Source organism: Petaurus breviceps, unplaced genomic scaffold (genome assembly GCF_028583685.1).
Source record: "Petaurus breviceps papuanus isolate PSGF00001 unplaced genomic scaffold, PetGlider_PUasm1.0 523, whole genome shotgun sequence".
NCBI classification, from domain to species: domain Eukaryota; kingdom Metazoa; phylum Chordata; class Mammalia; order Diprotodontia; family Petauridae; genus Petaurus; species Petaurus breviceps.
Window position 1 is genome coordinate 734,703 of NW_027186356.1, and position 23,977 is coordinate 758,679.

A 23,977-nucleotide genomic window follows, 5' to 3' on the forward strand; every position below is an offset into this window, starting at 1 on the left:
AAGGGAGGAAGGGACTTGGAATGACAGGCGATACAGGTGGAGTGAAGGTGTCTAATTAGAGTATGAAGTTTGCCATAAGCTACAGGGTTATAGTTCAAATCCTGTGTGGGTTTAAGCAAGGCCACTGAGCCTAGTTGAGGCTCAGTTTCCTCATCTGGAAAATTGAAGCAACAATTCTCTTTCTACTACCACAGGGCTGTTAAGTGCTTTGTAAACCTCAAAAGTACCACAATCACAGGAGTTATTATTATTTTTACATAATTATTCATTGAGGGGAAGATGCTAGAAGGGTCAGCTTTTTGTGATGGTTTCTCTGCCCAGAATACACATCCTTATCCCTAAAATATAGTTAAAGGAAGGTTTCTCAATCTGGGGCCCATAAACTTGTTTTTTTTCTAACATTGGTGAACTATATTTTAATATAATTGTTTTCCTTTGTCATCGCTTGGGTTTTCTTTTATGTATTTAAAAATGTAATTCTGCGAAAGGGCCCCCAGGTTTCTTTAAACTGATGCAGGGAGTCCAGGACACACAAAAAAGGTTAAGAGCCCTAGAGTCAGCCTGGCAAGAGTGAACAGCATTTTGGACTTGTTAGTCAGCTGGACTTGGGTTCAAGTTCCACCTCAGATACTTACTAGCTGTGTATTGCTAGGCGGAAACCCCCTGAGCCTCAGTTTCCTCATCTGTAAAATGGGGGTAACAGGGTGGCTAGGTGGCAAAGTGAGTAAAGCCCCGGAGTCAGCAGGACCCGAATTCGGTTCTGGCCTCAGACACTTAACACCCACACAAAAAAAAGTAGCCGTGTCACCTTGGACAAGTTCCTTAACCCCAACTGCCCTCCAAAAGGCATCTACCACCTCTCAGGTTTGTTGTGAGGATCAAATAAACAGAGCATGCAAAGGTATTTGTCAACACTAAAACACTCTTGGGGTCTCTACCCAGAATCCCCTGAAAATTTCTGCTGGAAGGATTGAGGACAGGATGAGAGAGATGAAGGGGGTAGCTGGGGCTCTGAAACACTCCAATCCCACAAGGTTTATTTTTATTTTATTATAAAAAAATACAGATTCCAAAGTTGGGTGGTGATGGGTGGTGGGGAAGGGGCCAGGAGTGGGGAGATCCCGCACAATGGGCTGGAGGAAGAGGCAGAGGGGAACCAAGGAGGATGTCAACGACTTCCGAGACCACCAGCACAGGGGGTGGGGCAGGGCACACCCGGCAAACCAGACCTTGGCAGGGGAAACTATTTCCCCTAAATGCTCCTTCCAAATTTTTCCTCTCACTGTGTCCTCAGGGCCTCGTGGTTGATATACACAATATATATATATAATATATATATATAAAACACAGATTAAGGAAAGGAAGATAGAAATATGAAATCTGTATAAATGTGTTTACTCCATTAAAATGTCTGAAGGATTTTTTTTTTTAATTTTTGTCTGTCGGTTTTTCTTAGAAACTGTTATGGGGGGAGGGAGGGCACAGATGGAGGAGAAACTCCGACGGACAAAGTGAGCTTATTGCAAGTTATAGCTTCTACTCTAAACCCACCCCAAACCCTCGCAAAAGGAAAAGAGAAAGGGAGAGGGAAGAAAGAGAGAGAGGGAGGGAGGGAGAGAGGGAGGGAGGAAGAGAGAGGAGGGAGGGGGAGAGACACAGAGAGAGAGAGAGAGAGAGACAGAGAGGGACTGGGAGAGAGCAGAGAGAGAAGTAGTGGGGTAGACAAGATACATGGGGGAAAGAGAGAAGAAAGAGGAGAGAAAGAAGGAAGAGACAGATGAGAAAGGAAGAAGAGACAAAGAAAGGAAAGAAGACAAAGAGAGAGAAAAGAAAGAGGAGAGAAAAAGAAGAAAGGAGAAACAAAGAGGGAGAGAGAGAGACCTCCACCGAGTTCATTCTCAGCATTGCATTAAAAATAAATCACAGTATATACCTGCGGGCTCTATTTACAGAAATATAACGTCTGCTCCCTTCCTTAGAGACAGATTACTTGAAGCAATAGAAATCGGTAGATTCATTTGCATTTGTAAAAAAAAAAAAAAAAAGGAAAGAAACAACAGGGTCCTTAATAAAAAGGCCTTGCTTCAATGGAGAGTGGAAGAGGGGGTGCTGGACTGTGGCCTGGTGGAGGGACTTGTTAGCTTTTCTCTCTGGGACCTGGGGGAGACTCAAGCCCAGACCAAGGCTAAGAACTGGAAAGAGAGACAGAGACCAGGGTAAGAGATGGGGAGGAAGCTTTGTGTCCTCCAGAGAGGGCAGTGAGGGTCAGTTTTGTTTTTTCCTCAGAAAGAACCTCCCAGAGCCTCCTCTGAAGGCCTCCAGGGACCAGTGCCTTCAGATGGGGATCTGGGTCAGTGCAGCAGGTCTGACTGGGGAGATGGAGGAGAGCTGCTTCCCTTGAAACCAAACAGCCACCCCTCACTCCTTTCTAGGCTCTTGCTTGGGACTCTTGGCTTCTGGTGGGGATAGGAAGAGGGGACAAAAATAACAAGTGGCACTCTCCCTCCTAAGGTCTGCCACATATGCACGTCCTCAAGGGCTAATCCCACCTCCATCCCACTACTGTGTCCCCCAAAAAGAAAAGCTCCACAGTCCCGGAGCCCAGATCTAGGAGATTCCAGATGGCCCATTGGAGCAGCAGCGACCTTACTGGCTCAGGGTGTCAAGGGAGGATAAAGCCAGAGATCGAGGCTAGAAATCAGGACAACTCCTATGAGCCATGGGGAAAGAACATAGTGGGAAGGAGATAGGCCTGGAGCTTCTCCAGGGCTGTGGACTCAGGATACATTGATTTGGGTGTTTTGGTGGAGAACTGAGAAGAGAAGGCGATGAATAGGGGCTGGGGAAAGGAAGGAAATTGGGGAGCAGATCAGGAATGTGGGGCCAGAACCACAGTGAGGGACCCCTGTTTCCTTCCCCAAAGGCTTAAACTGGGTCAGGGTGTGTGTGAGGTGGTAGAATAAATTAAAAACTCGAGTCTCAAATAAAACAATGAAAATACATTAAAAAAAAAAAAGAATGAGAGGTATTTCTACCCCTTGCCTCCCCAACCCACAGTCATTAGCAAGTGGCCTGCCTCTTGTCCCTTTTCCACGCCCACATATCCCAAAGAAGTCTTTAATTGGACCTTGTAACAGCCTTATGGGTCATGGTACTGAGCTCACCCTATTCCTAGATCTTCCCCAGCTCCCTGCTCTGCCCCAGGCATCCATTCCTGAAGTAATGGGTCAACAGCATCTATGATCTCCCCTAGGGCATGGGTTCCCCAATGACCTCAGGAACAAAAGTCTTCAATCAGCTCTGTCCAGGCAGCCTTCAATCTAGTGAGAAGACAAGGGCTAGACAGTGAGTACAGGGCAAGGAGATGGGTGGGAGAGGGACAGAACCAGAGTATGGACTTCCCCACCCCCGCTCCCACCCTCCAGTCCCCTGTCTCTGGTCCTTCTGCAATGACAGCTTGTCTGCTATCTTTTGGGTGGGTGGGTGGGTGAGGCGATGCAGAGGGGACAAGGAGGAGCAGCAGTTTGGGTGGCGATGACCATCCTGGTCCAATGGTGGCCTCTTCTATCTCTGTGAAGGTCCCCTAGGCAGGTCAGCGGACTGAGGGTCAGGGAGGAAGGGATATCAGCACCAAATCGAAACAAGAAGGACGCTCTCTATTTGGTCTATAAGCAGCTCTCTTTCCCATGCCCCAGGACTGGGGAGCAGCTGTTACTGCCCTGGAGAGGCTCCCTGGAGCCGAAACCTTCAAGGATTGGAGGTCACCTTCCTGGGCGGCCATGAACTCAGACCCTGGCAGACACCATCTGCTTCCTCCTCAGTCCTCTCTGTGTGGTCCCCAAGGTGGAAGTCTGGCTTGGCAGCTTCAGGGCCTTCCTCCCCGGCCTCCCGAAGGAGGGGCAGACAGGGTCTGAGGGGAGGTTCCGAACAGGTGGCAAGGAGTAAAGGGCTGCCCCCATCCCCCTAGGGTTCCCTCCATCTTTCCTGGCTCCACCTAGAACAATGCCGATCCTTAGGTGCCTGGTGGCAGGAGGGCCGTGGGGCTAGGAGGTGAAGATGGTCCAAAAGACGGGCACCACAGAGAGAAAGAGCTGGGACACCCTGAGGCTGCTGCAGGAATTATTGCTGGTGAAGATGGGCTCTGGAGACTCGTACAGAGAATCATCTGTCAGGGGACAAAGGCACAGGTCATCACTGTTCCTTTCCAAGTCTGGGCTGTCCCACCCTGCCTTTAAGCTCAGAAGCCATCTGGACTCTAGCACCCAAATTCAGACCCTAACCTCTGATGACCCCCACTCCAGGTCCCGATGCTGATCCCTAACCCAGAACCTGCCACAGGTCCTGACAATGACCCCTTACTCCCATCTGGCCTTGGCTATAACCTCAACCTGACTCCCAACACAGATCTCTGCCAAAGAGAAGGGAGAGACACAGAGGGAAATGGGCAGGGGGGACAGAAACAGAGACTGAGATGGAGATGGAGATGGAGAGAAAGGGAAAAAGAGAAGAGGAAGGGAGGAGAGACAGAAACAGAGATAGAAAGGGGGAAAGGAGAAACAGAAAGAAAGGGCAAAGATAAAGAGAGAGAAAAAGAGAAAGGGGGGAGAAACAGGAACAGAGAGACAAAGAGGAAGGGGAGAGAAAGGGAAGTGATGGAAACAAAGAGAGAGAAAGGGAAAAAAAGGAAGAAACAGTAAGACAACAGAGAGCACAGAGAGAGAGAAAGGGGAGAGAAAGAGAGGAAAGACAGATGGAAAGACAAAGGGGAAGGGGAGAGGAAAAGAAGAGAGAAACAGAGAGACAGAGGAAGGGAAGAGAAAGGGAGGATAGAGACAGAAAGATGAGAGAGAAAGAAGAGAGAAAGGGAGAAGAGAGACAGAGAGAAGGGAGAAACAGAGATAAAGAGAGAGGAAAAAAGCCAGAGAGATACAGAAACAGAAAGGTGAGGAGAGAGACAGAAATACAGAAACAGACCTAAAGACTGAGTTAGACAGACAGAGAAGAGACAAAAAGGGAAGAGAAAGACAAAGAGGGAAGCTGACAAAAAAGAGATAGAGACAGAGACAGGGAAAGGGAGAGAGAATGCATCTCCTCATAAGAAAACAGCTCATTTCTCCCTGAGGCCCAGAGAGAGGAAGGGTTTTGCCCAAAGTCCCTCCCACAGAGTCAGTGACAGTTGTGGACTAGGACCTGGCTCAGCCCCCAAGAGCATGCCCACCACCAGTGCCTCGTGCCTGCCCGGCCCAGAGCCTTGGTTCTGCCCAGACACTGGACTTACTTGTCGGCTTCACGTAAACCTTCAGTTTTAAGCAGGACCTGTCCATCATGTTCGGGGGAGTGGCAGCTATGAGAGAGAAAGGGAAGAGAGGCAGTTACAGGCTTGGTAAGGACAGATACCAAGTGTGACCGGGTGAGGGGCACCCTAGGATCAGTCAAGGTCCTTTACTCAGCACACAGGAAATGCTTAAGAGTCCAGGTGTGGACCTGGGTCCATCTGCTAGTGTTCTATTCACTTGGCTGAGCCCCACAAAGTCCTGTCTTGGGGCTTTTGCCTCCAGGAAGTCTACCCCCACCCCACTGACTATTATGTGTTATTGTAATCTGTGAATAAGCCAAGACTCTCTATGGGACTGTGATCTCCAGGAAGGTTAACAACTGCGTTTATCTAGTCTCACCTCCGTCAGCACCAAGCTTATAGCAGATGCTTTATAACTTTTTGCAGAATTACTAGAACACCAAAGGATTGTTGATCTAGGGGCACTTCAGAAGCTCTCTAGGTCAACTCTTCCATTTTACAGATGGGGAAACTGAGGCTCAGAGGAAGGAAGGGACCTGCCTCAAGTCACCCAGCTGGACAGAACCAGCAAATCCAGGCCCCTTAATTAGGCTTCTTTCACCACAGACAAGGTCTTGTTCTTTCACTCCAGGTTGGCCTCAAACCATGGAAGGAGGCCCAGGACAGCCCGGCCAGGGGAGCCCCAGGAGGCGTCAAAGAGGGAAGACAAAGCCATCTTCTTCCTCAACCTCTCCCTCCACAGAGAGGACAGGCTTCCCCTCTGTTTTGGCTTCCTGAGTCCACAAGGCCAGCTGGTCCCACCAAAGGGCCACCTTCTTGGGCCACAGCTCCTTGGGAGGGACCAGGATGTGGCAGTGCTCTTGGCCCAGCTGACACTGATTTTGCCCATTTCATAATCCCAGGAGCAGTCTGTCTACACTCAATACCTCTCACATAGCCTTATCAAGGCATATACCTGACATTTCACCTCCTATCAGACAGGGAAAAGAACACGGGACCCAGGGCTAGAAAGCCTGGGTCTAAATCCCAGCTGTGTGACCCTCGGCAAGTTGGAGTCTCATTTTCCTCATCTATAAAATGGAAATCATGCTAGCATTGACCTCATGAGGTCAGATGAACTAACATATGGAAAACACTTTTTGTGCCATCTAAATTGTACCTATTATTAATGATTATTATCCTTCCAACAGGCCTGTGAGGTAAAGAGCACAATGACAATACCCCCATTTTACAGATGAGGAAACTGAGGCTCAAAGGCAGTCAAGCGAATTCTCCAAGACCAGAGGCTCTGGTAAGGGATGGCTCCTCTCACCTGCAGCCCCTCCTCAGGCAGACCCACAGGCCCAGCTGGGCTCCTGCTGCCCCGCAGAGCATGTCAGGCTGTTTATTGAAGGAAGCAGCGGGGGCCTCGGCCTGTTTTGGGGACCCTGCTGATGCAGCTGAGCTGGAAAAATAAATAATCAAACAGCTTGTCTGCCACACCCCCTCTCCTCCCCTCTTCCATCAGGAGAGGGACAGTTTCCCGGGTACCTCTGACACTCAGCCATTTGTCATCATTAAGAGATTCTGATACCTCCCTAACCACTCACTCTGGACTTCCGGAGGGGCCAAAGGTCAGGAGGCCAGCAGCCTTGCTCCCAGCACTGCACGATCAATCCCACCTATAGCCACAGGCAGTAGTGGGGAAAGGGGGGGGGGGTGCAGGCAGTGATACAGTTGTTCAATCATTTTTCATTCATGTCCAACTCTTTGTGACCCCATTTGGGGTCTTCTTGGCAGAGATGATAGAATGGTTTGTCATTTCCTTCTCCAGCTCATTTGACAGAGGAGGAAACTGAGGTAAACAGGGTGAGGTGACTTGCCCAGGGTCATACAGCTAGTGTCTAAGGCCAGACTGAATTCATCTTCCTGACTCCAGGTCCAGGGCTCCATTCTAATCCACTGCACCACCCTGTGGCCCCAGCAGAAGCTTAAAAAAATGTTCACTGACAAAATAATGAAAAGTGACTGAAATTGAAGTTGGGAAAGACTTGAGTTTAAATCCTTACTTGCTGTGTGATCTGGACCATTTTAAGCCTTGGTTTATTTATCTGTGAAATGGGGATAATCACACTTGAAACATCCCTTTCTCAGAGGACTTGTGGTGTAGGAAATGCTATGTATACATTTAGAACAGTGATTCTCCAAGTGTGGTCTAGGGTTCCCTGGGGGTCTTGAGACCCTTTTGTGGGTCCCTGAGATCAAAACCATTTCCCTAAGAATAAGAAGATATTTTAATTTCTCATAAAATAAATACGAATAAATAGAACACAGAGAAACAAAAGCTCTTTGCAGAAATCTTCAGTAATTTTCAGGAATGTAAAGCTGTTGGAAGACCAAACGATTTGGGAGCCACTGTGCTAAGAAATTATCAAAATCAGAAGCACTGGACTGGATAGGCATTTGGAGATCAGGGAATCCAATGTGTTAATTTTACAGATGGGGAAACTGAGGCCCAGAGAGAGGAAGAGACTTGCCCAAGGTCTTGTAAGGCCTAAGGAAGAAAACACCAACCACCATGACAGCCCAACTGTGTGACAGATGAGGCTTTCCCTCCTTGGGGACTTCCCAGGCTCATCACCAGCCGGTTAAGTGCTGGGAGCCAGGAGTTTCAGGTCGGCTGGGGTGGAAAGTGCGTTCTCCGAGCCCGAAGTGTTGTTAATTTCAAGCTCCGTTAGCAGCGTCGGCAGGAAGCCCGGCGGGAGCCCCAAAGACGACATTTGTGTCTCCCGCAGATGCTCATCTCCACCCCCGATGTAGGAGAGTCAAGGCATCAGAAACCGTCTCGGAGCACAAAAGCCAACGGCATCCAACTGCCCTTTGATGAATCACCCACAAGCCGAGCCGGCCAGCCAGCAGCAGATCTACAGCCCAGAGGGACCTTTGGGACATCCTAGCCATTTGAACAGATGGGGATACTGAGGCTCAGATCAGAGATATGAGTTACCCAAGGTCAGAGCTAGGAACTGAATCCAGGTCACTCGACTCCAGACTCAGATTTAGAACTGAAAGGGACCTTGGAGGCCACTGGGTTCCAGACCCCTCATTTTACAGATGAGAAAACAAAGGCTGAAAGAAGTTTTTCATTGCCCAGGGTCATACAGCTGGTAAATATCTCAGGCAGATTTGAACTCAGATGTACTAAGCTGTTCCTCCTCTCCTGACTTCAGTTCTCTATTGGCCAAATGACATGGCTGAGCTAAATGACTGCTGAATGAGGAATCAGACAACCAGCCTTCAAGTCTTCCTTTTGACCCTACCTTGCTAAGTGACCTTGAACCTCCACCAGCCTCAGCTTCAAGTAAGGGGGTTGAACAAGACGGCCTCTTGGTCCCTTTCAGCCCCAAACCTATGAAGATCTCTGTGTTTCCTCCTGGGAGGAATTGGAATCATAAAACACTTCTCTGGGTATGTGGGGCCCATCACCATCCTCCCCCCTGCTTCCAAACCTCCATTTTCAGCCTATTTCATCTGGTGTCTTAATCTCTATTAAATTTCCACTTCTCAGGAGGGGTTGGAAAATGTCACTTTTGTAAAAAGAAACTGGTGTCCAAGACTCCCTCCCGATTGCAGCATGTTTTTAATTACTGCTCTTTCCCACCCCCTTAGATTACAGCCCCTGGTATCATCAAGCCTGGTTTGATTGAATAGGGGTAAGTTGGACATCACAAGAAGTGTGAAAATGTCAGCCAGACATACCCAGGAGTGGCCGGGCAGGCCAGGCTCGGGCCTCAGCTACTTAGGATTCAGGGCACACTTGCCACTCAAAATTCCGCCCCTTTGAGGAATCCGACTTTAGTGGGAAGAATAAAAGGGCGTTTACCTCCTTCCCAGGCTTGGAAATTGGAATTCTCTTCCCCCGCAGGCTCCACACGGCATCTGCTACCTCGACTTCTGGGTCAAGGTGAAGAGCGGGGATACAGATGGGGGGCGAGGGGAGCTTACTTGGGACTGAAGTCCCTTTGAGGGCCCTAGAAGGGTGCCCTTGTCCAATATTGCCTCTCTCCAATGTCACCTGACATCTTCAGTCCTGGAAGTCTGGGTTGCCCTCACCTGACCTTGACCCTCTTTAGTCCTGGAAGTCTGGGGTACTCTCACCTAACATTGACCCTCTCTAGTCTTGGAAAGTTGGGGTGCCCCTCTCCAGCCCTGGAAGATTAGGGTCCCCTTATCTGAAACTGACCCTTTTTAGTCCTGGGAGTTTAGGGTACCCTTACCTAACACTGACCTTCTTTAGTCCTAGAAAGTTAGGGTGCCCCTCTCTAGCCCTGCAAGATTAGGATGCCCTACTGGAAACTGTTTCTCCTTAGTCCTGGAAGGTTGGGGTACCTTCACCTGACATTGCGCCTCTCTAGCTCTGGAAGGTTGGGGTGCCCTCATCTGACATCAACCCTATTTAGTCCTGGAAGGCTGGGGTGCCCTCACCCCACACTTTCCCTCTCAAGCCCTGGAAGGAGCTTGGTCAATGATACAGGGGTTAACAAAGATGCTCCAACATCTGCTGGAGGCTAGGGGTTATAAGGAAATCAACCCAGGGGGGCTCCTGCTTCAGAGAGAGCTGCCCCTGGACTGAGAGAATGCTGGGGTCTAGCTCAGCCTCCTCATCTAAAGCAGGAATTCCTCCTGATAACTGCTGGGGTACTTCCAGGGAAGAGGAACTCACTACCTCTTCAGCAGCCCATGCCCTTGTTAGACAAGTCTGATAGTACAAAAAGCAGTCACAGAATTTCAGAGTTGGGAAGGACCTCAGAGGGCATCTGATCTAACCCCAATGGGGCACGAATCCCCTCGATGGGAAGCCAGGCAGTCTCTTCTCAAAGACCATCAGTGATGAAGCTCCCCCACCCCCAGCGATGCTCCTGGCTCTGCTCTGGGGCCAAGCAGACCACACAGCTGCCTTTCAGATACTATTTCCCAGCGTCTTCTGCTCTCTCTCCTAAACCTTTCCCTTTCCACCCACTGATACTCACAAGGCATGGCCTGTAGGCCCCTCACCATCCTCGGACCAAGTTCCAACCTGTCAATATCTATCTGAAACTCTAGCCCCAGACCCTCACACCACACTCCCAGAGAGGTCTGCCCAGGGCAGATGACAGCAGGGACAACAAGATGGCGGTCATCACCGCCTGCATTCTGGACACAATGCCTCTCTCTCCAAGAGGTCCTTTTTCTACCCTTGGAGAGCCGGAAGTCTGAGAATGTTAAAATGGCCTCTCTCCCCTTACCCAAACAAACTCAGTCACAGAATAAGTTGGAGGAATTTCAGGGACCAATTAACTGAAAGGAATGGCCACCATGACACAGCAGAGAAGCACTTCAGTCTGGAGACCTCCAAGGAAGCCCACTCCAAATTGGGTCAGGTCTAACTGGCAGGAGCTTCCTCCCTCCCTCCCATCTTCCTTCTTTCCTTCCATTTTCCTTCCTCCCTCCCTCCCTCCCATCTTCCTTCCTTCCATCTTCCTTCCATTTTCCTTCCTCCCTCCCATCTTCCTTCCTTCCCTCTTCCTCCTTTTTTTTCTTCCTTCTTTCTTCTCTTTTCTTTATAACTTCTACTCATTGTCCTAGCTCTGCCCTCTGAGGCCCAAACAAACAAACCTGATCCCCCAGTTTGAGGTGGTACAGTAGAGGAAAGCACTGGGCCTAGAGTCAAGAAGACCCAAATTCTAATCCTGCCTCACACAGGTCACAACTGTGTGACCCTGGACAAGTCATTTCACTGCTGCCTGCCTCCAGTTTGCTCATTTGTAAAATGGGGCTAATAATAGCACCCCCCCTCCCAGGGTTGTTGTAAGGCTCAGATGAGATAATATTTGTACACAGTACACTTAATAAGTCCTTGTTTCCTTCCCTCTCTACATGACAACCTTTCTGCTACTTGGAGCAACCACAACCCTTCTTAGCTCCAGGCCATAAATTCCCACTTCCTTCAACAGATATTGGCAGGGTATGGTCTCCAATCCTCTCTTGTACCTTAGCTTCTCAGCAGCAAGGTGATTTTTTTTCTAAAAAGAAAAAAAAAAAAGAGGACCCTGTCTCCATCTTCTACTAAATTCACAGAAGCCGAGTCCACAGCAAGGGAGGGGACAGTTCTGTTGGCACTGCTTTGATAGGTCAGACAACTTCAAATGGAGGCAGCTCTGGGAGGGAGGCCAGGGTGGCCAGGGGACTGGAGGCCACACCCAAGGAGGGTCAATAAAGAAACTAAGGAGAAAGAAAAGCTTTGGTCGGGGGGGCTTGATCACCATCTTTACAGACTGGTCACGAGGAAGAGAGACTACATTTATTCTGCTGGACCCCAGAGAACAGAACAAAGAATAAATGAGGGAAAGTTGTGGGCAGAATGGCTTTTGGCTCGATAGACATTAAAATGTCTAAATAAGATGTTTTACACAATGGAATGACAGGTAGCGGGGTACCCATCACCAAAATTCATGAGATTATGAGAACTCTAGCTGAAGAGCTAGGAGGGCCCTCAGAGGTCACCTTAGTCCAACCGTTTCATTTGACAGCTGAGGAAACTGAGTTCCAGGCAACTTATATAACTTGGCCATGGTCACACAGGTAGTGTCAGAGGTGAGATTCGCACCCAGGCCTTCGTGCTCTTTCCATTGTTATCTGAGATCATTTCTACTGTTTCTAGGTTATTCAGTCTAATTCCTTCATTTTTACAGAAGGGGCAACTCAGGCCCCGAGAAGTCTGGGGGCTTATCCTCTGACACTACCTGACAGTTATCTGTTGAGGGAAGAGGAGTGGTTCTTCACCTGAGGTGGGGAGGTATGGAAAGGGAGACAATGGACCTAGAGATGCCTTGCTTTGCCATTCTATGATTCTTGGATCTCATGAGGCCCTCAGCACAGTGAATAGTACAGAGTAGATGCTTAATAAATGCACACTGACTGACTGATCCGAAAGTCAAAGACGGTCATGTCGTGGTCCTAGCCTAGAATTTTTCTGCCAGCTCTTCTCCATACCCTGGCAGCAGGGAGCGAGCGACCTGGAGGTCCTGACATGCCCCGCAGGAAAAATAAGGAGTCGGGAAGAGGATTGGATTTGGGGTCAAACCCTCCCTCTGTTTCATGTGACCTTGGGCATGACACTGACCTCTCTGGGGCTCGGTTTCCCTATCTGTAAAATGAAGGACTTGGATCCCCAGGGTCCGTTCCAGTTCGGAAAGCTCAGCTCTTGTGACCCCCTTTCCACCCCCTGTCAGCAAGGCTGTGCACCCCTCCTCCTTGGCAGGAGTAGCTCTGGGTATATAGACCATGCCCTAGGGAGACTTGGAGATCCCCATCCCCCCGGGGCTCCCGCAGTTTCAAATTAAACTTTATTGGGAGCGATTTTCCTGCTTCCATTCTATTTTATTTTATTTTAATTCGGGGAAGAAAAAAAGGTGTTTAAATTAAGTTCCCTTAATATCAGAAAAATTACATTTTTCATTCCAAGACAGGAGTTTCATAAAGATAATTATTGTAATTATTCGTCTTATCTCTCGTGACGAATATTATTTTTATTACAAGCTTTTATCTTTATCTCCCCGGTGAAAGGTTGGGGGAAGGGAAGAGTCATAAAAAGGGGGGGCAAGGAGCTTGAGGGAGAGGGGGGGTCCCTATAGTGCCCCCCACTCAGGCCTTCAGTGGGAGGACATCAGTGTAGGGCAGGCAGAGAGAGGCAAAGTTCCCTGTATCAAGGCCTCCCAAGGTGACAGAGGCCAAGTGCTGTATTTTCTACGAATATATGTTCATACACACAGGCTAGCACATTATCTGGTCTGCCAAGTACATTCATATAGCTATATGACCATATATGACATGGGGGCAGGGGGATGTGGGGGGCGTTTGAGAGATAAGAGGGTCCCTCAAGTGCCATAGCTGAGGGTCTTTAGGGCCACAGGCAAGATTCCCAAGGTGACATCTGGGTCAAGGGTCACATTTTGCCTACGTACATACAGATGTATACAAAGATTAATTCATGCTTCATCATGCCAAATGTGTGTGTGTGTGTGTGTTCGTGTGTGTGTGTGTGCTGGCTGTATACGGGTTAACAGTGATCCAAGGCTGAAAAGTCTGTGTCTATGCAAAGACCGAGCCCTACCTATGACATTCTCTGTTCCCAGGGCCCCCCTCACTCTCGTGTCCTATATTCTGTGGTTCCTCCCAGCTCTGACATTATAGGAAATACAGCACATCTCCCCAAATTGGGCTTTTACGATGAGCCAGGAAAAAAACCAGACAGAATCAGCAATGGGGAATCTTCTGCACCCAACCGAACCCTGCTCTGTATGATCAGGATGATAATCAGACAGTCAATCCATAAACCATGTGCTGAGAGCTGAAGCTACAAAAAAGAGACTAAAGGCAGTCCTTCCCCTCACTCAAGGAGCTCATAACCTAACGGGCCACACCCTACCTGACCCCAAAGCTGAGCGTTTGGGGGAGTTATTCCTTATCTGGGGTTATGTCTCTCCTATTAAGAAGCATCATGCCCCCAGTCCCAGCAACCAAACATCTGCCCTACTATGTTTCTAGATCATTCATGGCCTGGTATTTCATGCCTTTCATTTCAGGCTAGAGGAGCCTTTCAAGGTATTTAAAAGCAAAGGACTTTAAATACTAAACAGAAAAGAGTTGGAGACAGAGCTGGCTTAGAAACAGCTAACCTCTCTAGCCTCATAATAATGGACATAATAATGCTTGTTGTGCCTACCTCAATGGGGTGGTTTTTTGGGTCTCAAATGAGAGGATATATAAAGTGCTTTTAACTCTGAGCATGCTATTACATTTCTGTGGGCCTCAGTTTCCTCATCTGTAAAATGGATATAATAAATCTCATAGCAGCGATTTCCTCATCTGCTAAGTGAGTGAGGACGGGCTTGGTGGCATCAAAGGTTCCTCTCTGTTCTAGGTCTATGAGCCTACAAAGGCCACTCATCAGATTTGTGCTCCCCTGCCCTTCCAGCTTGCCCCGAAGGGACTCCCACACTCACAGATGTAATAGTAGTCATGTCCTGGCCGGAACTCAAAGCCCAGGGAGAAGGGTGTGAAGAGCTGGAACTTCTCAGAGAACTTGAGGGGCCCATTGGGCGCCGTGGGCCGGTTACACTCCCAGCGCTTGAAGCCCTTCTGCCGATGGTCACAGGAAGCATGGCCCTCGTCGTTGACCATGTACAAGACATACTGCTCCATGCGCACGGCCGGGGGCAGCGGCTTCTCGTAATGGGGGCAGTAGATATCCAGGTAATCATTGATACTGACTTCTACTGTGTAATCGCCGTGATGAAACCTGCCAGGAGAGAGGAGGCAGCAATGGTCAGGGACATGGCCCATAGTCTACCGGTACCCCTGGGCTCCCCAGGCCTATGGAGACCTGGCCAAAGCCCTCTGGATCCTTCATCTGGAGGAGGATGGTCAGGAAAAGGGGCAGACTGCAGACTATGTCCTGAAAGGGAAAGGTGAATATAAACAATGACAGTAATAATACTTTGGTGTTGTTCACTCTTTTCAATCATGTCTGACTCTTCAAGACCCCATTAGGGGTTTTCTTGGCAAAGATACTGGAATGGTTTGCCATTTCCTTCTTCAGCTTATTTTACAGATGAGGAAACTGAGGCAAACAGGGTGAAGTGAATTGTCCAGGGTCATATAGCTAATGTCTGAGGTAGGATTTGAACTCAGGTCTACCTGATTCCAAGTCTAGCACTCTATTCACCCATGACACTTAACTACCGTGTTTCCCCGATAATAAGACACTGTCTTATTATTATTTTTTGGACAGAAAAACACCAGAGGGCTTATTTTCAGGGGAGGGCTTATTTTAATGAACATTGACAGCAATTTTAATAAACAGGTAAATGTGAACAAAAAAATGTACCTTTATTCAATAAGCAAATCACTGGGGAAGAACAGGATGACGCGCTCACTGCTGCAGCTCTGATTGGATGCAGCTCGGAGCACGGAGTGCGTTTCACGGGGGGGGGAGGAGGACGGTGCATACAGAGGGTACCGTAATGTAGCGTGTAGAGCAGGGGATCATCTTCACTACAGTAGCAATCTCAATAGGGCTTATTTTCGGGGGAGGGCTTATTTTAGAGGAATCTTACACAGTAAGGAGAGGGCTTATTTTGGGGATAGGTCTTATTATTGGGGAAACATGGTACCTTACTTACTTACTGTAAGTAAAGCCAAAGCCTGGAGACCCAGGCTTTGAAAAAAAGCCAGTCACATACACCTTCTGAACCTAAGATTCTATGCAAAGGAACTGATGTGGTCAAGCATTTATCAAGGACCGACTGTGTGCTGGGCACCATGCTAGGGACTGGGGACACAAAGCCACAGATGAAAGCCCCTGCCTTCAGGGACCTTCTATTGGGAACACAACGTGTGTACAGCTAACTAACTGGAAAGATCCAGGCCAGCTTCATGGAGAAGGCTCCTGGGCTGAGTCTTGACAGAAGACTATTTCCAGAGATAGAGAAGTGGGAGGGCATCCCAAGGCACTCCAAAGTACAGTGCCTGAAAAGGGGTACCTAAGGGGGGAGCAGCTAGGTGGTGCAGTGAATAGAGTGCTGGCCCTGGAGTCAGGAGGATCTGAGTTCAAATTTGGCCTCAGACACCTAACACTTGCTAGCCATGTGACTTTGGGCAAGTCACTTAACCCCAATTACCCTCCAAAAAGAAAAAAAAAGGGGGAGGTACATAAGGCGGCAAAGATAGGTGCAAGTCGGATCATGGAGGACCTTGAATGCCAGGCTGAGTAGTCTGCATTTGAATCCCAGAGGCAAATGGGAGCCATTGAAGAATTATGAGCAGGGCAGGGAAAGTCAGAGGTGTGCTTTAGGAACATGGCTTTGGTACCACTGTGGAGGATGGCCTGGAAAGGGCAGAGAGGAGGGTCGTGGCTGCCAGGAGCTGAATCTTGTCCACCCCATCTTGAGAGCTCTCCCATAATCTCCTTCTCTACTCACAAGGCCACCACCTTCCCCCTGGATTGGAACAGCAGTCCCCATTTGGTCTGACTTAAGTGTCTCCCCTCTCTGATCCATCAGGATCAGTCTCAGGGAACTGGCCTGGGAACAAATGTCCTGTCTCTGTGAAAACTAGAGAGCTACAATCCTGGGGCCAGATGTCTGGAGGAAGCAAGAGCGGGGAGACCTTGGACCAGATGTCTGGGGATGCTTGAACCAAATGCTAAAGGAGCCCCAGATGTTCAGGGACTCTTAAGCCAAACGTTTAGGCCCCCCGTCCAGATGTTTGAGGTGCCAAGAAGCCAGATGTGTGGTCCTCTTTGACCCTTTGTTAATCAAACGTGTCTTCTGCTCTCAGTCCCTGGGTGGGGAAGAGGATAGTCCTTAATGCCAGAGAGGGAGGAGGTGGCTTCAGTGGAATAAACCGGGTAGACCAGGATTCAGACCCGTCTGACTGGATGGCATTCCTGTCCTAGCCAGAGACAGGGGATGCTACTGAAAGAGGGAAAGGTGACAGAGGAAAGCCTGGGGGAAAGTGAGGTTACTTAAGACAAACCCTGAAATTGGAATCTAAAGATCTGGGTTCAGTTTCAATTCCATCACTTACTATATGACCCTGGATGAGGCATCTGCTCTCTGAGCCGGTCTCCCCCTTGGACATGGTAATACTGAGACCACCCTCCTGACAGGGCAAGGCTAAAGGCCTTGGAGCTCTGTGAAAAGGGAATCCAAGGACTGGTCAGGGGAGATCCCAGGCATCTACTGCCCTGCCAGTCTTCCTCAGGGTTTGGTGCAGATGTGGCTAGTGACGGCTGGTACACAGACCACCTCCCAGCTGTCTGACTGTGTGTGGTCAAGACCTCAGGGGTGGCCCCACCTGCCCCAGGAAGCATCCCCAAGGAAGGCTGGGAGCCAAGACAATGGGCTCCAGTAGGCTGTTGATGCTTTGGCTGGGCCCAGTACCTGAGAATCCAGATTCCTGCTGGGGCACAGCTGAAGTCCGATATCTCTTAGGCTAAAGCTGCCCAAAAGTATCCTGGGAAAAACTGAAAAGAGCCTATATGGTGAGGAAATCATGACACCAATGTTGAGAACATGATATGGCCTCCTCAAAAACTCTGCTATGAGTCTACTTACAAATGCACAGGTATAATGATTAGCTAGCATAGAGCATAGAAAGCTGGACGTGGAGTGGGGGAGACGTGAGTTCAAAGCCTACCCCAGATACTTACTACAGCTGTGATACTGTGCTAGTCATTTAAGCTTTCTGGCTTCAGTTTCCTCATCTGTAAAATGGAAGTAAAAAGAGTACCCACCTTCAAGGGTAGGTAGCTGTGAAGTTCCAATGAAAGGCTTTTCAAAAGCAAAAACATTACAGAAATGCTGGCTTTATTATTATTAAAGTCAGAGGCAAAGTCTATGCATTGCACATCCAGGATCCCAAGTTCAATTTCTGATATCTCCAAATGGGTTTTCAGGAAACCAGGTGGAATGGTGGATAGAACTTTAGTCTTGAAGTCAAGAAGACCTGAGTTTAAATGCTGCCTCAGACACCTGCTAGCAGTGTGACCCCTTGGATAATTAGTGTGTCAGCCTCAGTTTCCTCATCTGTAAAATGAAGAAAGTGGCTTCCAGGGTACCTTCTAGCTCTCCGTCTATGAGCCTGTGTAAGAACATAGACACATAATCTAATTCAGAAGAAAGATTCGGGGAACCCTGGGAAGTGGGGATGGAGACATGGGAATTTTATTTTTCCTGTCTGTCCAACTATAGATTCCAAAAGATCCAAAAGGATATGTGTATGTACAGTGCTTTGCAAACCTTAACATGCTACACAAATGCTAGCAATTGTTGTTGCTATAATAGCAAAAAAAAAGTATTCTTGGAGAAAGATCACTGAACACCAGAGCTGAAACTATCACACCTGGAACACAGAGAAAGGCCCCACCTGCAGGTGTAGTCATGGGGGTGGGAGGTAAGGTTCTATCTCCCCCCTAAGTCCCAAGAGTTCTGCACTCATCATTATTAGAAGTACAGAGAAAGTTAGATCTGGGAGTGCACTGGTAAAATATTTAACAATCAGGTCTTTCCCATCAAAAAAAGGTATATAACACACTTTTCAGTTTAAGGTGCAATATTAACATTTTCTCCATCACTTTCTTAGGTCAAGACAATCAGCTCAATAATAAATCAAGCTTTGATTTGTAGCATTTGCAGATTTCTGGAGTATAAATGCTGACACTGAAAATTGAACAATCAGCTCTCTGGCACACCCCTGAGTGGATCCCAGGAGAGGGGTGTCATGATAACGAAATCCCAAGGTGGGTGGCCAGGCTGGTTGCATGATGTGCAGGTGACGAAGCCAATGTTTTGGTGCAAAGCCCCATTCCCCCACTGCTAGTTATAGCTAGGCTGAACATTTCAACATCACCTGTCCTTTTTTATTTATCTTTGTTTTATTAATTTTTTATCTTGCAAATCAGACTTTCCTACAGGAAGGGGCACAGTTATCATTAAGAGTTGCATTCCCAACCGTGGACTTTATATTCAAAAAGATGTGACCAAAAACGATATTTACTTATCCATAATAATTTGAAATAATAAAATCATGCTTCCAGTCCTACATAAATGGGCATAAATTTACTGTGTATATTGATTATCACTAAGTTTCAATTAGGTCTGTTTCCTCACCTCTAAAATGAAAAAATGAGATTAAGTGGTCTTCAAGGTCTAACATCATATGCTCTATGTTCTGGCTGAAAGCCCTTCTATTTCAAACATTCTGTGTTCTATCTTCTAAGGTCCCCTCCAACATTCTCTGTTCCTGTTATAAGTTCGCTCCTATTTTTTCTTCTTCTCTCCTCTATTCAGACAAGCCTTCCATCGATGTCTCCAGACCCAAAGTTTCTCCTGAGCTGCAGATTCACATTCCTAAGTACCTCAAGGAGGCTGTTTCTACCTTCATCTCAAACTCCAAACTAAATGTCCCAAACCAAACTTTCTGCACCAAAGCCCAGCTCAGGCACTTACTCTATTACAGGATTTGGAAAGTCAGTCACTTTACTACTGGGAAGCCAGTTTCCTCAGCTGAAAATGAGGGGGTTGGATGAGATGGTCTCTGAACTCCCTTTTGGCTGCAAATCTAGGATCTAGACTGCTGCCTCCCCAGATTTCCATGTTTGGTTCAGGGAATCACCACCCCTTGCATCCTCCCTAGACTCAGACTCTTACTCAGTCAACAATTAAGAACCAAAGAATGACTTAGGTTGAAGGGACTTTTGCTCATAAAATAGAGAATATTGGTGCTAGAAGGAGCTTAGAACATAAAACAGAATGTCAGAGCTAATGAAACTTTAGAATCTAGATCAGAGTATGAGAACCAGGAGAGATATTAGAACATGGAATGCCAGAGCTGGGAAGGTCCTTAGAACACTGAATGTCAAGACTAGGTGTGGGGGGATGCTTAGAACACAGAATGTCAGAGCTGGGGGTGGGGAGGGTCCTTAGAACACAGAATCCAGAACTGGGAGGGCCCTTAGAACACAGAATGTCAGAAACAGGAGGGCCCCAAGAATAGAGAGGGTCAGAGCTAGGAGGAAGGGCCCTTAGAACTCAGAATGTCGGGACTGGAAAGGCCCTTAGAGCAGAGAATGTCAGAGCTAAAAGGACCCTTAGAATACTGCATATCACAGCTGGGAGGATCCTTAGAACACAGCCTACCTTTTCAGACCTATTCCACACTATCCCCCTTTTCCTGCACTCTGTTCTAGCCAGACCAGCCTAGGGGCAAGCTACCCTCCACACAGGACAGTCCTCCTCTAGCCTCTTTACCTCTATCTCTTAGGATCTCCAGCTTCCTTCAAAGCTCTGCTCAGGGGCCCATTAAGGCGTCTCCATACTCCTCTGAACCCCACCCCATCCTCCAAGAAATCACTCTGTATCTGTGTGCACTCTTTTCCTTGATAGAAGGTAAGCTTCCCGAGGGCAGGGGCTATTTCACTTTTGTCTTCTGCATCCCCAGCACCTAGCCCTGTGCCTGGTCCCTCCTGAGCGGTTAAAAGGACAGTGAGCGGCTAGAGAAGGAAGCCTTCTCCTGGAGAGCCAGCAGGGCCTTATCTAGAACAAGGCCCAGCAGACCAGCCTCATTTCCTCGTGTGACAGACAGGGCTATCAGGCCCACAGATCAGAGGATCTGCCGGAAGATATTTTTACCCAGATTTCAGAAAACCATTTGACAAAGTCTCTCACAGTTTGGTTGTGAAGATAGGAGGACAGGGAGGAGGATTTGAAACTGGTCAAGCAGCTCAGAGGTCCCTGGAAGAAAGAGCCCAGGGAACGAGTGCATGGAGGATATGGATATGGGTGTGGGAGGTCAGAGAAGAGGAGGTGGAAATCTGGGTTCTGTTCCAAAGTCAGCGTGCCATCGGGCAAGTGACACCCCTTCTCAGGCTTGTTCACACTGTTGTGAAATGAGGAGATACCTCCCAACTGACGTGTTCTAAGGGCTCTCGAAGCCCTGACAGCCTGTGTTCTAAGGGCCTTTCCAGCTCTGACATTCTGGGTTCTAAGCACGTGTACACACACACACACACACACACACTCCTAGTCCTGACATTCTGGGTACTAAGAGCCTTCCAAGCCCTGCCATTCCCAGTTCTAAGGGCAGACGTTCAGGGCTCTAAGCACACACACTCCTAGTCCTGACATTCCGGGTACTAAGAACCTCCCAAGCTCTGCCATTCCCAGTTCTAAGGGCCTTCCCAGCTCTGATACTCTGTGTTCTAGAGTCCCTACCAGCTCTAATATTCTGAGTTCTAAGGTTTCCTAACTATGATATTGTATATTCTCAACTCCCTCTCACTTCTGACATTGTCTCCTCCCAAATTCCCTCCAGCTCTGACATTCTAAATTCTCTGGATTCTAAGTTTTCCCTAAGCTCTGACTGATGTCCTATGTTCTCAAGGCTACAAAGCCTGGAAGCCTTCAAGGAAGAGAAGGTATTCCAGATTTCAGGGTCAGAGTGTAGAAGCCCATGACCCCTGAGTGGGTATACACATGGCTCTGGGGGAAATCTCTAATGGGGCCTTTGGGACAGCCTCAGGCACAGGTCCCCTTAATTATTTCATTTCTCTCAACCATGGCACTTTCATAAATCATTCAGGCCTCCTTTTGATCTGGGCTAATGAGGTTTCTTGAGCTAGGGTTTCAATAGGTGTGAAGATAGCTCATCAGCTAATTAAAAAAATAAAGCAGAGGCTGAGGGGGGGTGATGAAGAGGAAGAAAAAAACAGGTGTTGGGACAGGAAGGCATTAGGGATACAAACAATGTGGTAAGGGGATCCCAGCCTGCTTTCACACCTCCACTAGTCTAGCTGAATTATTCATGAGACCCCAGGAGGAAGCCAGAAGTCAGTCCCATTGTAGAGAAGAGGAAACTGGGTCCCATGGCAATTGGGGGGTCTGTCAGCTGTTCAACTGAGAACCTGAACCATTCAGAGCTAGAAGGACTTTAGAAGCTATTGAATATCTCCTCCTTCCCTGGGCAGGAATTGCCTCTATGGTATCTATCCCGCCTCCATGGGGGCCATGTAGATTCACAGACCCCAGATGTGACAGGTGAGGAAATGAAGGCACAGAGAAATACAGTAATTTGCTCAGCTCACAGAGTTAGTAAGTAAGGGTCTGAGGTGGGATCTGAACCTGCCTCTTCCTGACTCCAACTCTAAGGCTCTATCTCCTATACCATGACCTAATTCAATTCAGCAAATAGTTGAGCACCTGCCCTGGACACCCAAGGCACTGCACTCTTGCTGGGATAAAAACACTTGTGGGACAATATAAAAAACACTGGCTCCCAAGTCATGGAACTTGAGTTCAGATCCTGCTTTTGAAGCTTACTACGTGTATGACCCTCAGCAAATAACTTCATCTATCTTATGCCGAGGTTTCTTACCTGTAGAATAAAAAGGTTGGACTAGATCTAGCTCTAGAGGTATGAGGCAGGAAGACCTCAGTTTAAATCTAGCCTCGGACACGTACTCACTGTGTGACCCTGGGCAAGTCATTTAACCACTATCTGCTGCATTTTCCTCATCTGTACCTTCCAAGTTTCTTGTGAAATGAGAAGTTTGTAAAGTACTTTCCTGACAATAAAGCATTACGAAAATGCCAGTTATTTTTCATTATGATCATCACTTATGTATGCAAAAACACATAGTCCCTGACTCCAAGGAGTTTACAATCTACTAGGGATGGGGGAAGGAGGTCAAATAAGATGATGCAAGGAGGGGTGGGATGGGTGCTGGAGGACTGAGGAGGGAAAAAGACTTTCAGATGGGGAGGGGGCAGAGGAGGTATCGGAGGAGAGGGCACCTGACCTGGGCCTGGAAGGAAGAGGAGGATTTCTGCTGGAGGAGACAAGGGGTATATCTAGAGGTCAGAGGAGAGGGCAGCATGGAACAATGAATGAAGGCAGGAGCCGGCAGGGAAAGGGTCGGTCATTCACTTCTGCTGGAATACAGAGGGCAAGCAACAGGCCACGAGGCCAGAGGGAGAGAGGGATGCTCAGAGGCTCTGAATGCCACACTAAGGCTTCACTGATTTTCACGGAGGGCACAGAAATGTTTGGACCAGGTGAGTGACAAGTTCAGTTTATAGGAAGATTACCGGGATGGGATCTGCATGAAGATCATCCTGCTTGGACACTTCCAGGGACTGGGAGGCTCATTACCTTCCTGAAAAAGGCAGCCTCCAGAACACCAGCAATGCTCAAGGGACCACTATGGATGAAGAAGACAGATGAGTCCATACGGTTCAACCCTGAGTCTGAACCTACAGGTAATGGAGGCTCCTTATTCTACCTGAACAAGACAGCTACCTTCCTTCCCCTCTCTTGGCACAGGTCCACCACAAGCTAAGGAGCCAGGTGGGGGCAGGTCAAATAAATCCCAGACAGGAGGGACTTTAGCTAGATGTGAAACTGGGTCACCGACTGAGAGCTGAAGGGACCTGAGAGGCAGCTGAGTCCAAACTATTCTTCTGTACAGATGAGGAAACTGACACCCAGGCAGTGGAAATAACTTGTCCAAGGTCAAACAGTCAGTAAGTGGAAGCTGGGTGGCTCTGTGGTTAGAGCACTGAATGTGGAGTCAGGAAGACCTGAGTTCAAATCCAATCTCACTTATTAGCTGTGTGACCCTGGGCAAGTCATCTGATCTCTGCCTGTTTCAATTTCTTCATCTATAAAATGGGGATGATAATAATGTCTGTCTCCTCAGGTTGTTAAGAGGATCAAATAAGATATATATATATATATAATTCATATGTATATGTGTATATGTACATGTGTATACATGTGTGTATATATACATACATATACACACTCTCTGATATTGTCTATTCTAAAGGTCCTCTCAAGTCTGACATCCTGGGTTCTAAAGGCCCTCCCAGCTCTGACATCCTGGGTTCTAAAGGCCCTCCCAGATCTAACACCCTATGCTCTAAGGCCCTCCCAGCTCTGACATCCTGAGTTCTAAAGGCCCTCCCACCTCTGACATCCTGGGTTCTAAAGGCCCTCCCAGCTCTAACACCCTATGCTCTAAGGCCCTCCCAGCTCTGACATCCTGGGTTCTAAAGGCCCTCCCAGCTCTAACACCCTATGCTCTAAGGCCCTCCCAGCTCT

At 48.2% G+C, this 23,977-nt stretch overlaps 1 protein-coding gene across 1 annotated transcript in view; it reads right to left on the minus strand.

The window, feature by feature from the left end:
* Positions 1 to 1,030: 1,030 nt before the first annotated feature.
* Positions 1,031 to 23,977, minus strand: part of EFNA2 (ephrin A2) — a 99,392-nt gene continuing 76,445 nt past the window's right edge. The window contains exons 2-4 of the mRNA XM_069102010.1: positions 14,320 to 14,615; positions 5,279 to 5,344; positions 1,031 to 4,165 (exon numbers count right to left, since the gene is read on the minus strand). Coding sequence (XP_068958111.1) covers positions 4,044 to 4,165; positions 5,279 to 5,344; positions 14,320 to 14,615 — 484 coding nt within the window. The 3' untranslated portion in view covers positions 1,031 to 4,043. The remainder of the gene's footprint in view (positions 4,166 to 5,278; positions 5,345 to 14,319; positions 14,616 to 23,977) is intronic.